Here is a 15,099-nt window from a genome sequence, read left to right on the forward strand (position 1 = left end):
CATAATTTTGTATTAATAATGTAATAGAGAGATCTAGTGGCTAGGAGCATTAAAAAGATAACAATGAACGGAATGCAAGACTAGGAATAGACAGAAAAAAATAATGGAATATATCATTAATAATGTTATAGAAACAGAAACTAATTCTCTCTCCAGTCCGATGGAGGCTTAAGAAGGAATTATTGATAGAGAAAACATGAAACAGAAGATATCCTACCTGGATATGATGGTTGATAATGGTTTTGACAATCTCAACCCAAAAGAAATAGTTGAAATAGTTGCAGAGGAGTACATGTCGAATCAAGAATCTTTGAAGGCTAGGAAAGATTTGAGACTCTCTTCAATCCCAAACCAAGCATTAAAGTCACTTTGGAGGAGTATGAAGATTGGTGCAAGTCATAGAAGCTATCACTGATAGTGAAACCCCTTGGTAAAAGCCTCAATCTCCAAGCTGTGGAGAGATGGATTCTCAAAAATGGGCTAGAAAAGATGTAGTTCGAGTCATGGATCTTGAGGAGAACTTCTTCTTGATTCGTTTCTTTAATCAAGAAGACTACGCCCTCTTCGAGGGACTTTGGATATAGCGGATCACTACCTCCTAGTACAACGTTGGAAACCTCTCTTCATGCCACAAGATATAGATATACGCAAGGTAGCTGTCTAGATCGAAATTCCAAACCTTCCAGCGAAATTCTACAATAAATACTTTCTTTGGACGGTAGAAAAGCCTTAAGAACAATGCTAAAGATTGATGAGTTTACATCAATACATTATAGAGAAAAATTTGCTTGCATATGTATGGAAATTGATCTAAGGAAGCAGATTGTACCCTCTTTCACGGCTCTAGAGAAAGAATTCAAACTCGAATACGAAGGGCTCCATTAAATATATTTTTTAAGTATGGGCGATACGGACATAGGATGAAAAATTGCCCAAAATTTGTGAGAGAAATGCTCAAACAAGTGTTTCAGGCAGCCATGGACGGTGATCGGACACCGAAACAGAGAAGAAAAGACGAAAATAACGGTAACTTGATGGAATCACTAGAAAAGGAAACCCCCTAACGGGAGTGAGGTTATTATGGCGCAAAATCAGGGATTACAGGTTGAGGCACAAGAGTCAGCAGTAGAGAAAGGGAATAATCCTACTATTAATGAGGAGGAAAAAAAACAATAAACTCACCAATAATAAGAATCCTTTTGGATCGTGGAAGCTGGTCAAACACAATCCTAGAAAGAATAAAATCAGAATGGAGGAATCTGCGAGAGCAAAAAAGAAAAATTTTTATGGTTCCAAATTCCAAGTCTTATCAGAGAAAACTCTTGATGACAATAATGAGAGCGTGTAAGAAAATATTGTGGACAGAAATGAGTACAATCAGAATCCAATCAAGGCAAAAATGTAAGATCAAGGAAAATATGGCAGCAATGCTTACAAGCATAACCATAAACTGTAAGCCCAAATGAGTCATCCAAAAAGTAAGGCATCCACCTCAAATTTGAAGGAGAAAGTCCTGGACGTAGGAAAGAAAAAAAGTCCCAACCAAAATTAACATCAGAATAAATCAAGCATCACTCAAAATCATGAGAAGCCAAATAATCAAAACCAAGTAAATATCATGGAGCATACACATAATAAAGAGAAACAGAAAAACAGCCACTAGGATTACTGGAGAAGCTTTAGTTTACTCCAAAAGAAATTAACCAAAGAACACAACAATGGAAGACGCATCTCTTTCTTTGGTATCATGGCCCATGCCACCATGTAATCATATCAAGGTTCATGGAGGACAAGGTACAGAACACAGAGGCAGCAGTGCAGCTAATAACCCAATCAATCTAGGAGACAAACAACAGAGCTCTGGGTCGAAAGATATGGTCATCAAAGATCAGTATGAGGATAGGAAAGAATCTCCCTCAAGCCCAAAGCCTATAGAGGCATGATTACCTGCGCCATCAAGAGAACTCTTAACTCTTTTTCTTTGTTTGTTTTAATGAATTTTATTATTTGGAATTGTAGAGGAACTCTCTCTAGAGGGTTCCCATTATTATTAAAGATATGGCTTATAGATACAATATTAATTTCTATATGCTTTTGAAATCTCATGTATCAGAAAACAAAGCTGAAAATATTATTAAAAGACTAGGCTTTGACTCTTGGTGCATCAGTGAAGCTATCGGTCGGTTTGCTGGTAGCATTTGGTGTCTTTGGAATAAAGATTTTTGGAATATTGAACCTATCTCTATTCAAGATCAGCTTATACACATGAGAATTATAAATTCAGATAATAAGAAGGAGGTAGTTTACAACTGTATATGAAAGTCCGCACTTAGCTAATAGAAGGAGGCTTTGGAACCACTTGGAGGAGTTGGCTAATAGCATCCAAGAGCCGTGGTGTATTAGGTATTATACTTACATTTGGTATCAGAGCTGGTTAATCCAGCGCCTGGTATATGAGAGTTTGTGAGGTGTGAGAGGGTTCTCACATAGTTGTTTGTTCATAGAGTTAGTATGGCAAACACTTTCAATGTTGTGTGGTCCAGTTCCAAATTAAATGGAAAATTTGACTATAGTTACTGGAAGACTTTGATGTCTACCCATTTGAAGGATCAGAACTTGTAAAATTTTATTGAACCAGGTTTGCAATAAGGAGCTGATACTGCCCAATAGAGGAGATATCAAAGCATATTGATATACGGTTTCACAAAATTGGAGGATTGGTGAATAAGAAAGAAGTTGTGATCGAATTCTGTCAATTGAAGAACAAGTTGCAAAAATATTTACGAAACCATTAAAGACCGAGTTATTTTACAAGTTGAAGAAAATGCTTGGAATAATAAATTCTACAAGCTTGATTTAAGGGAGGCAGTGTTGAATAAAATAAATTAACTTGTATCCACCTCCATATTAGAGTCATTATAAATGATCATGAGATAAGAAAATTGCCAAATTGAATAAAAGTACAAGAAACTAAAAGACTCCACATATTCTCAAGTTGTTAGAAGATTTAAAAATTTACAGCTCATATAATGTTTTCTACAAAATTCTAGAAGATTCAAGAATGTTACAAATTGCTTATACAACATGTTAGAAGTGTTTAGAATGTAAAATCAAATATGAGTTGCAAAGTTTGACTACATGCTAAAAATAATTAACAATAATGGTTTGAACTTTCTACAAGTTTCATCACCTCCATTACAACTCTTGCTTAGTTGTTCATAGCCAATAATAACATTTCTTAGCAATTAAGTATGTCATCATATTTTGCCTATATAAAGGCTTGAAACTCATATATTTTAATAATCTCTCCATATGAATGAAAATGTATTGAGTTGTTAGAAATTCTCTTCTCTTTTGTGAGTGTGCTGGTGAGTTTGAGAGATGAAAAAATATGATAGCGTTATTTATGTGAGTGAGTGATCCTATGACAATTAAGTGTGGGTATTATACTTACATTTATTCGGTATCAGAGCTGGTTAATCCAGCGCTTGGTGTCTGAGAGTTTGTGAGGTGTGAAAGGGTTCTCACATAGTTGTTTGTTCATAGAGTCAGTATGACAAACACTTTCAATATTGTGTGGTCCAATTTTAAATTAGATGAAAAACTCGACTACAGTTATTGGGAGACTTTGATGTCTACCCATTGAAAGGCTCAGAACCTGTGAAACTTTATTGAATCAGGTATGCAAGAAGAAGCTGATACTGCCAATAGAAAGGAGATCAAAGTATATTGATATACGATTTCACAAAATTAGAGAATTAGTGAATGAGAAAAAAGTTGTGATTGAATTTGGCTAAACTGAAAATCAAGTTGCAAATATATTTACAAAGCAATTAAAGACCAAGTTATTTTATAAGTTGAAGAAGATGTTTGGAATGATAAATTCTACAAGCCTGATTTAAGGGAGGCAGTGTTGGATAAAATAAATCAATTTGTATCCACCTCCATATTAGAATCATCATATATGATCATGAGATAAGCAAGTTGTCAAATTATATAAAAGTACAAGAGACTAGAAGACTCCACATATTACCACGTTGTTAGAAGATTTGAGCATTTACAATTCATATGATGTTTTCTACAAAATCCTAGAAGATTCGAGAATATTACAAATTGCTTACAACATGCTGAAAGTATTTAGAATGCAAAATCAAATATGAGTTGTAAAGTTTGACTACATGCTAAAAGTAGTTAACAATAGTAGCTTTAACTTTCTGCAAATTTCATCACTTCTATTACAACCTTTCTTACTTGCTCATAGCTAATAATAACCTTTTTAGCAATTAAGTATGTTATCATATTTTGCCTATATAAAGGCTTGAAACTCATGTACTTTAATAATCTCTCCATATGAATGAAAATATATTGAGCTATTAGAAATTCTCTTCTCTTTTGTGAGTGTGTTGGTGAGTATGAGAGATCCATTTATGTGAGTGAGTGATCTTAGAACCAATTAAATGTGGGTATTATACTTATATTTGGTATCAAAGCTGGTTAATCCAGTGCCTGGTGTCTGAGAGTTTGTGAGGTGTGAAAGGGTTCGCTCATAGTAGTTTGTTCATAGAGTCAGTATGGCAAACACTTTCAATATTGTGTGGTACGATTCCAAATTAGATGAAAAACTCGACTATAGTTACTGGGAGACTTTGATGTCTACTTATTTGAAGGCTTAGAATCTGTAAAATTTTATTGAACCAGGTTTGCAACAAGGAGTTGACAGTGCCCAACAGAAGGGAGATCAAAGCATATTGATATACGGTTTCACAAAATTAAAGAATTAGTGAATGAGAAAGAAGTTGTGATTGAATTATGTCATACTAAATAACAATTTGCGGATATATTTACAAAACCATTGAAGACCGAGTTATTTTACAAGTTGAAGAAGATGCTTAAAATAATAAATTCTACAAGCTTGATTTAAGGGAGGCAGTGTTGGATAAAATAAATTAACTTGTATCCACTTCCATATTAGAATCATCATGTATGATCATGAGATAAGCAAGTTGTCAAATTAGATAAAAGTACAAGACACTAGAAGACTCCACATATTGCCAAGTTGTTAAAAGATTTAAAAATTTACAACTCATATGATATTTTCTACAAAACCTTATAAGATTCAAGAATGTTACAAATTATTTACAATATGCTAGAAGTGTTTAGAATGTAATGTCAAATATATATAAGTTGCAAAGTTCGAATACATGCTAAAAGTAGTCAACAATAATGGCTTGAACTTTCTATAAGTTTCATCACCTCCATTACAACTCATGCTTATTTGTTCATAGCCAATAATAATCTTTCTTAACAATTAAGTATGTTATCATATTTTGCTTATATAAAGACTTAAAACTCATGTACTTTAATAATCTCTTCATATGAAGGAAAATGTATTGAGTTGTTAGAAATTCTCTTCTCTTTTGTGAGTGTGTTGATGAGTTTGATAGATAAAAAAAATATGATGGCATTATTTATGTGAGTGAGTGATCCTAGGACCAATTAAGTGTGGGTATTATATTTACATTTGGTATTAGAGTTGGTTAATCAAGTGCCTGGTGTCTGAGAGTTAGTGAGATGTGAGAGGGTTCTCTCATAGTTATTTGTTCATAGAGTCAGTATGGCAAATACTTTTAATATTGTATGGTACGATTCCAAATTAGATGAAAAACTCAACTACAGTTACTGGGAGACTTTGATGTCTACTCATTTAAAAGTTCTGTAAAATTTTATTCAACCAGATTTGTAAGAAAGAGTTGACAATGCCCAACAGAGGGGAGATAAAAGCATATTGATATACGGTTTCAAAAAATTAGATATTTGGTGAATGAGGAAGAAGTTGTGATCGAATTCTGTCATACTGAATAACAAGTTACAGATATATTTACAAAGCTATTGAAGACCAAATTATTTTACAAGTTGAAAAAGATGTTTGGAATAATAAATTCTACAAGCTTGATTTAAGGAAGGCAGTGTTGGATAAAATAAATAAACTTATATCCACCTCCATATTAGAATCATCGTGTATGATTATGAGATAACCAAGTTGTCAAATTAGATAAAAGTACAAGAGACTAGAAGAAGACTCTACATATTGCCAAGTTGTTAGAAGATTTGAGAATTTACAACTCATATAATATTTTTACAAAATTCTAGAAGATTCAAAAATGTTACAAATTGCTTACAATATTCTAGAAGTGTTTAGATTATAAAGTCACATATGAGTTACAAAGTTTGACTACATGCTAAAAGTAGTTAACAATAGTGGCTTGAACTTTCTACAAGTTTCATCACCTACATTACAGCTCATGTTTAGTTGTTCATAGCCAATAATAACCTTTCTTAAGAATTATGTATGTTATCATATTTTGCCTATATAAAAGTTTAAAACTCATATACTTTAATAATCTCTCCATATGAATAAAATGTATTGAGTTGTTAGAAATTTTTTTCTCTTTTGTGCGTGTGTTGGTGAGTTTGAGAAATAAAAAAATATGGTAGTGTTATTTATGTGAGTGAGTGATCCAAGGACCAATTAAGTGTCGGTATTATACTTACCTTTGGTATTAGAGCTGGTTAATCCGGTGCCTAGTGCCTGAGAGTTCGTGAGATGTGAGAGGGTTCTCTCATAGTAGTTTGTTCATAGAGTCAGTATAGCAAACACTTTCAATATTGTGTGGTATGATTCCAAATTAGATGAAAAACTCGACTACAATTACTGGGAGACTTTGATGTCTACTCATTTGAAAGCTCAGAACCTATGGAATTTTATTGAACCAGGTTTGCAACAAGGAATTGACAATGCCCAAAAGAAGGGAGATCAAAGCATATTGATATACAGTTTCACAAAATTAGAGAATTGGTAGATGAGAAAGAAGTTGTGATCGAATTCTGTCATGCTGAATAACAATTTGCGGATATATTTATAAAGCCATTGAAGACCGAGTTATTTTATAAGTTAAAGAAGATGTTTGAAATGATAAATTCTACAAGCTTGATTTAAGGGAGGCAGTGTTTGATAAAATAAATCAACTTGTATCCACATCTATATTGCAATCATCATGTATAATCATGAGATAAGTAAGTTGTCAAATTGGATAAAAGTACAAGAGACGAGAAGACTCCACATATTACCAAGTTGTTAGAAGATTTGAAAATTTACAACTCATATGATGTTTTCTACAAAACCTAGAAGATTTTAGAATGTTACAAATTGCTTATAACATGCTAGAAGTATTTAGAATATAAAATCAAATATGAGTTGCAAAGTTTGACTACATGCTAAAAGTAGTCAACAATAGCGGCTTGAACTTTCTACAAGTTTCATCACCTCCATTACAACCTTGCTTAGTTGTTCATACCCAATAATAACCTTTCTTAGCAATTAAGTAAGTTATCATATTTTGTCTATATAAAGGCTTAAAATCCATGTACTTTAATAATCTCTCCATATGAATGAAAATGTATTGAGTTGTTAGAAATTCTCTTCTCTTTTGTGAGTGTGTTGGTGAGTTTGAGAGATAAAAAAATATGATAGCGTTATTTATGTGAGTGAGTGATCTTATGACCAATTAAGTGCGGGTATTATACTTACATTTGATATCAGAGCTGATTAATCTAGCGCCTGATGTCTGAGAATTTGTGAGGTGTGAGAGGGTTCTCTCATAGTTGTTTGTTTATAGAGTCAGTATGGCAAACACTTTCAATATTGTATGATATGATTCCAAATTAGATGAAAAACTCGACTATAGTTACTAGGAGAGTTTGATGTCTATTCATTTGAAGGCTATCAGAACCTGTGAAATTTTATTGAACCAGATTTGCAACAAGGAGTTGACAATGCCCAACAGAGGGGAGATGAAAGCATATTGATTTACGGTTTCACAAAATTAGAGAATTGGTGAATGAGAAAGAAGTTGTGATCAAATTCTATCATACTGAAGAACAAGTTGCGAATATATTTACAAACCCATTGAACACCGAGTTATTTTACAAGTTGAAAAATATGCTTGGAATAATAAATTTTACAAGTTTGATTTAAGGGAAGCATTGTTGCATAAAATAAATTAATTTGTATCCACTTCAATATTAGAATCAATGATCTTAAGATAAGCAAATTGTCAAATTGGATAAAATTACAAAAGAAACTAAAAGACTTCACATATTACCAAATTGTTAGAAGATTTAAGAATTTATATGATCTTTTCTATAAAACACTAAAAGATTCAAAAATGCTACAAATTGTTTACAACATGTTAGACGTGTTTTGGATATAAAGTCAAATATGAATTACAAAGTTTGATTATATGTTAAAAATAGTCAACAATAATGACTTCAATTTTTTACAAGTTTTATCACTTCCATTATAACTAATGATTAGTTGTTCATAGTTAATAATATTCTTTTTTAATAATTAAGTATGTTATCATATTTTGTTTATATAAAGGCTTGAAAGGCATACACTTTAATAATTTTTTTATATGAATGAAAATATATTGAGTTGTTATAAATTTTTCTCTTTTTTTGTGAGTGTGTTGGTGAATTGAAAAAATAAAAAAATATAATAACATTATTTATGTGAGTGAGTAATCTTGAAGTCAATTAAGTGTGGATATTATGTTTATAGAAACTGAGTTAAAATAATTGCAAAATTTATTAGTTGAGTTGCAGATTTTTTTTAAGACTTTACCAACTATTTTTTGTGACATGAGTAATATATTGTTAATTGCTAATTCAATATTTCATAATCGTACTAAGCATTATCAGTTGAATGTACAGATTATTAAGAAAAAGATTCAATCAAAAGCTCTTTACATTGTTAGTCGAATTCTATTATGATGTGCACTATATATACTTGAGCTACTAGAAGTGTATTAACTCAATTCATACCAAATACACACTTGATATTCAATTTCCCTTTGTTCAGCTTTAAGCTTTCTGATTCTCATTTTTTTGGTTCAAATTTTTATAAACAAATACACACTCGAATTTTTAGTTCTCAAGTCATCTTCTCTGCTTTTCTATTAAGTAATTATCATAAATAAAATAATAAATTTAACCAAAAAATATAATTTAATACAAAAGAAAGAGTTAGATTTTTATATATAAATTATCTGAAAAAGCTATGCATCCATGTATTTTTTACATGGTTATTAACTAAGTAATTTCCTCCACACGCGTTACATATAACGTGCTGCAACCTAAAATTTTGCTCAACGTAAATCTTCTGCTGCAACGTAAATATTTTTCTTTTTCTTCTTTCTTCGCGTTCATCATCTCATTTTCTTATTTCGATCTGGTTGCATTTATCTTTTTTCTATTCTTCTTCGTTTTCTTCTTCGATCTGCACTTCTGAATCGAAACAATAAATGACTCAACTTCAAATCAGGAGAGCGATTTGGATTACTCTTCTGAAACGAATCAAACTGACAAAGTTTGGATTATTCAATTTTGAATCGAATTGAATGGAATGCAATTGCTAATTTGAATTAAATTAAATGGACGGAGGTATACTGAATTGAATTGAATTGATAATATGTAAATTGTAGGCAGAGTTATTTGAATTTGATTTTATATAATGGATTATGTTTCGTTCACTCAGTACTATACAATTGTTTCACCATGAGTACTGTGTTCGGTTCATTCTGCAGAAAGTTGTTTGAATTTGATTTTATATAATGGATTATGTTTCGTTCACTCAGTACTATACAATTGTATTGTGTTCGGTTAACCATGAGTACTATGTTCGGTTCACCATGAGTACTGTGTTCAGTTCACCATGAGTACTGTGTTCGGTTCATTCTGCACTATTCAAAACTCTTCTTCCTCACCTTTTACTTCTTCTTCACCAGAGAGAGAAGGAGAAAAAGACAAAAAAATACAGCAGCAACAACAACAAAAGAATGACGATAGGATTTCAGGGTTTAAGGTTTTAGGGTTTAGGGTTTATGGGTTCAGGGTTCAATGTACAGGGGTTCAGTGTGTTTCAAACTTTTGGTTCGCCCCGTGTATTAATTTTGGTTCACTGTATTCATGGTTGAGGGTTTAGGGTTTAGAGGTCTAGGGTTTAGGGTTTAGGGTTTACGGTAGGGTTCAGGGTTTAGGGTTTAGGGTTTAACGTTCAGGGTTCAAAGTTCAGAGTTCAGGGTTCGGGTTCAGGGTTTAGGCTGTTTAGGGTTTAGGTTTTAGAGTGTTGGGTTTAGGGTTTAGGTTTTAAGGTTTTAGGAATTTAGGGTTTATGGGTTCAGGGTTCAGTGTTCAGGGTTTTGGTTTTAGTGTTTAGGGTTTAGGGTTTAGGGGTTCATAATTTTTTGGTAAATAGGAGAGTGATTTGGATTACTCTTCTGAAACGAATCAAACTGACAAAGTTTGGATTATTCAATTTTAAATCGAATTGAATGGAATGCAATTGCTAATTTGAATTGAATTAAATGGACGGAGGTGTACTGAATTAAATTGAATTGAATTGATAATATGTAAATTGTAGGTAGAGTTATTTGAATTTGATTTTATATAATGGATTATGTTTCGTTCACTCAATACTATACAAGTGTTTCACCATGAGTACTGTGTTCGGTGCAGAAAGTTGTTTGAATTTGATTTTATATAATGGATTATGTTTCGTTCACTCAATACTATACAATTGTATTGTGTTCGGTTCACCATAAGTACTATGTTCGGTTCACCATGAATACTGTGTTCGGTTCACCATGAGTACTGTATTCGATTTATTCTGCACTATTCAAAACTCTTCTTCCTCATCTTCTACTGCTTCTTCATCAGAGAGAGAACGAGGAAAAGATAAAAAAATACAGCAGCAACAACAATAAAAGAATGACGATAAGGAGAAAACACGTGAAGAAGAAGGAACGCGAAAAAGGAGGAGAAGGAGGAACGCGAAGAAGAAGACGCTCCGTGCGTAAACAAGCGTGAGAAGAAGAAGAAGAAGAAGAAGAAGAAGAAGAAGAAGAAGAAGCGCGGGAGAAGAAGAAGAAGCGTGGGGGAGAAGAAGCGTTGGGCAAGAGCGATTTTGTGTGTGTTAGACGCGTGTATTTCATGTTTCATTTAATGGTATTAAATTTTTTTTATGTTGGGTCAACTTGATTACATGAATGTGTAGCATCTCATAATTAGAATGCTAACTTATACATAATCTTGTGTATTCTGACATTTCTTTTTGAAAACAATAAGCTTTTGTTTATAGTAAAAAGTTTAAAATATTATTTTTTCTTATAAACTATTTTTCAATTTATAATTATTAATTTTGATTATAATATATTTTGAAAATTTTATCTCAAAATTATTATAGAAATACGGTGAAAAAAATAATAATAATAATATAAAAAAAAAAAAAAAAATTAGTTATGACTTAAGATTATCATGGACCACCCCGTTTTTGTCATTTAGCGTTTAACATCACTTTGTGAAGACATCTGATACTATGATATAACTTTCAAGTGTTGTACGGATGTAACTGTAGATGACAACCCAACACCAACCACCAAGAACTGAAATCTGTAAAGGACCATGATGAAGCATTTTTCATGTCCTTATCGCTCATTACTTCTGCGGAAGAAGGACAACAAAACTAGTTCGCAATTTTTGTTGTCTACCACCACCATAGCTCCAAGCAACGAAGAAGAAGAAGAAAAAAAAGATGGTGTTGGTGGCAATTTGGTTGTTCCTCCTGAAATGCCACACTTCAATCACACTCCATCACCTTACCGTGGTCCTTCAGCATCTGATCTCCTCAAGAGGCGCAAACACTACCTACCTACATCCGTTGGCCCCTATTACACCAACCCAGTAAGCATTTTCAATCACACATTAGTTACTTATAAAAAGTTATTTTGGTTGTTAATTAGGGACTTATTATGTTAGTTAGTTTGTTAGTATGTTAGTTCGTACATTAAGATAAAAATGAATGTTTTGGACACCAATTCCACGGTTATAATGCAACTTGTTTATAAAACATCAAATTAAATCATGCATTTATATACTATTATTTATTTTTTAAATGAGAAAAAGTAACGTTATATTTTTTTTTTCCAAATCTTGTATCTCTGTAGCTCAAACATTATTCAAATTATATGACGATGGTGATGGTTCAATTTAGTTTCTTTTTCAATTTTATATGATTTATATGACATATCTTCTCTTCTCTTATCAGTACTTTGCATAAAGTAGTTATTTTAATGCAAATATAATCTCTTAAGTACTAATACGGATTAGTCCAAATAATAAGCAGCTTGATATTGCTTAAACAAGGTATTGAATTCAATTCGAGACCTTGTAAATGATATACGATACATGATTTGTGGCAGTTGAATCTGGTGGAGGGTAAAATGCAGTACCTATATGATGAGAATGGTAGAAGGTATCTTGATGCATTTGGTGGCATTGCCACCGTTTCATGCGGCCATTGCCACCCTGATGTAGTTGAAGCAACTGTCAATCAGATGAGACTCTTGCAGCATACCACTGTCCTCTATTTGAACCATGCTGTCATCGATTTCGCCGAGGCTCTTGCTGCTAAGTTTCCCAGTGACCTCAAGGTTTTTCATTTATCTCTATGCTTTTTCAATGATACTAGTTGAAGTGTTCAAATAGGTGAAAACTCAGATGCAGTTAACTTGATGTGAAGTTGATAGCCGAGAGTCGTTAAATGATTTTACAGATTTGACTAAATTATCATCTAACAGCTCCCAGCTATCAACTTCACACGAAGATAAAGTTAACTGCACCTGATTTTTCAGCGTTCCCGCAGGATGCTTGTGCGCCTTGTTCTGTAATCATGATTTCTTTCACTTAGTTCATTTGATGGAGTGATCTTCAAGCTTAGATTTTAGGGATGGAAAAGTTTAGAGGGCCAGCAACTTTTTCAAATTCTGACCAACATATAACCAGTAAAGAAAAGTGAACCATTACATGAAATTTCACATCAATCTCACACCATTAAAATCATCATTGATGGCTATTTAATGGCTATAAATCACAAAAATTGCTGGCCTCCTAGTACTCCTCCTTAGGAATTCCCTAACTTGCAAATTTTCATTCAGGCTGTGTTCTTCACAAATTCCGGGACAGAAGCCAACGAGCTGGCTTTGATGATTGCCAGGCTGTACACAAGCTGCCATGACATAATTTCCATCAGAAATGGCTACCATGGCAATGCAACCTCAACAATGGGTGCCACTGCTCAAAACATTCACAAGTTCAATGTTGTGCAGGTGAACGGTTCTCTGTTTTAAACCAATGTTCAATTAAAGTTAGAAGTTAATAGTCACTGCATCTACTATGCCTTTTAGAGTGGAGTTCATCATGCCCTTAATCCAGATCCATATAGAGGTGTCTTTGGTTCGGATGGAGTCAAATATGCAAATGATGTTCAAGATATAATCGATTATGGAACTTGCGGTCGAGTAGCTGGGTTTATTGCTGAGTCTATTCAGGTGATGCTATCATTCATCACTTCAGTCCTTGATGAGGTTAAATTTTGTTGGTCATTTTACAAAAAATTCTAAATCGAATGGATTTGATCTTCTTTCTTTTATCACTTAGGAGCCGTGCGAGATGAAAGTCTCATGCACGATTTTGAATGAGAAAGAAGTGAGGAATTCTCTTTATATGAATCGGAATTCTATTCCTTAATTTAGTGAAGGGTTTGTATTTGACAGGGAGTGGGTGGAGTAATAGAATTGGCTCCTGGTTACTTGCCTGAGGTTCATAGCATCATAAAGAAAGCAGGGGGTCTCTTTATAGCAGATGAGGTCCAGACCGGATTCGGTCGAACCGGAAGCCACTTCTGGGGCTTTGAGGCACATGGAATTGTCCCTGATATTATAACTCTGGCTAAGGTAGCACTTCTTTAGTCCCAAGTGACATGCACTGGAATTTGCACAAGACATTCATGTATATAACAAGTAGAAATTCACGTGCAGTTGTCTTTATGTGAAGCTATTAGTTAAGAGCTGTTAGATGATTTGACATGTTTGACTAAATTGTTATCTAATAGCTCTTAACTTCACATAAAAAGAACTGCACGTGAGTGTTCACCATGTAACAATGAATTAAACCACTTTCTTAGACTAGAAAGCATTGTGTGTTAGGTCAGTGAATTGTCATAAAGTAAACAAAGATAAGATAAAAAAAGTTGGTCTCTTTGTTCTTGTTGGACAAAGTGTATGCGAATTATTGAACTAATTATACATTTCAGGGGATTGGTAACGGCGCGCCTATTGGCGCGGTGGTTACAACTCCTCAGATAGCGGAGGTGTTGAGTCGCCGCACTTACTTTAGCACATTTGGTGGGAATCCGGTATGTAGTGCGGCGGGGCATGCCGTTTTGAGAGTAATTGAGAAGGAAAAACTTGCGCAAAATGCATTTGTTGTTGGATCATATCTAAAAGAGTGCCTTAGTTCTCTCATGGATAAGCATGAAAGTAAGCTTCTTTTGCTTCTTCTAGTTTTATTTATTTTTTTTTTCTATGATGAATAACATTATGTTTTCTTGTTATACAAGTAATTGGGGATGTGAGGGGAAAAGGAATGTTGCTTGGAGTTGAGCTTGTGAAAGATCAGAAGTTGAAAGTTCCTGCTAATGCTGAAATGCTGCATATCATTGAAAAGATGAAAGGTTCATTCTACAACTTGTGATAGTGAATCGGTGATACCTATTAATCAGGGTTAATTCTCTGTTCAACTTTACATATAATATGATGCACTTCAGTCATTTAAACTTTCAAATTTTACAAATAGACCCTTAAGTGCATTATACGCCTTGAACTTTTTGAGTTATGAGCAAATCACTTCCTAAACTTTCTTCAATAAACAACGTTGATCTCCTAAACATTGTTTTGAAAAAAGAGGAGTGTTAGGACCAGCAATTTTTGTATTTTGTAATCATTAATTGGTTATCAATAGTCTTTTTAATGGTGTGAGATTACATCCAATAGTGGAAGATCATTCACTTTTCTTTTGATGGTTAAGTGTTGACCACCAAACACAAAAATTGCTGACCCCTAAACTTTTCATTGAAAAAATGTTAGTTTTGTCAACTATTGATAAAAAATATAATTAAACTTGTTCGGGACGGATCCACGTAGG

At 33.2% G+C, this 15,099-nt stretch overlaps 1 protein-coding gene across 2 annotated transcripts in view; it reads left to right on the forward strand.

The window, feature by feature from the left end:
• Nucleotides 11,420-15,099, forward strand: part of LOC107644266 (alanine--glyoxylate aminotransferase 2 homolog 3, mitochondrial) — a 4,849-nt gene continuing 1,169 nt past the window's right edge. The window contains exons 1-7 of one of the 2 annotated variants that reach the window (XM_021115890.1): nucleotides 11,420-11,799; nucleotides 12,318-12,548; nucleotides 13,053-13,223; nucleotides 13,302-13,481; nucleotides 13,671-13,850; nucleotides 14,210-14,435; nucleotides 14,516-14,629. In XM_021115890.1, the coding sequence (XP_020971549.1) occupies nucleotides 11,521-11,799; nucleotides 12,318-12,548; nucleotides 13,053-13,223; nucleotides 13,302-13,481; nucleotides 13,671-13,850; nucleotides 14,210-14,435; nucleotides 14,516-14,629 (1,381 nt within the window). In that variant the 5' untranslated portion in view covers nucleotides 11,420-11,520. The remainder of the gene's footprint in view (nucleotides 11,800-12,317; nucleotides 12,549-13,052; nucleotides 13,224-13,301; nucleotides 13,482-13,670; nucleotides 13,851-14,209; nucleotides 14,436-14,515; nucleotides 14,630-15,099) is intronic. The other variant, XM_016348125.2, reaches the window with a different exon arrangement.

This window comes from Arachis ipaensis, chromosome B01, assembly GCF_000816755.2.
Source record: "Arachis ipaensis cultivar K30076 chromosome B01, Araip1.1, whole genome shotgun sequence".
Classification (NCBI taxonomy): Eukaryota; Viridiplantae; Streptophyta; class Magnoliopsida; order Fabales; family Fabaceae; genus Arachis; species Arachis ipaensis.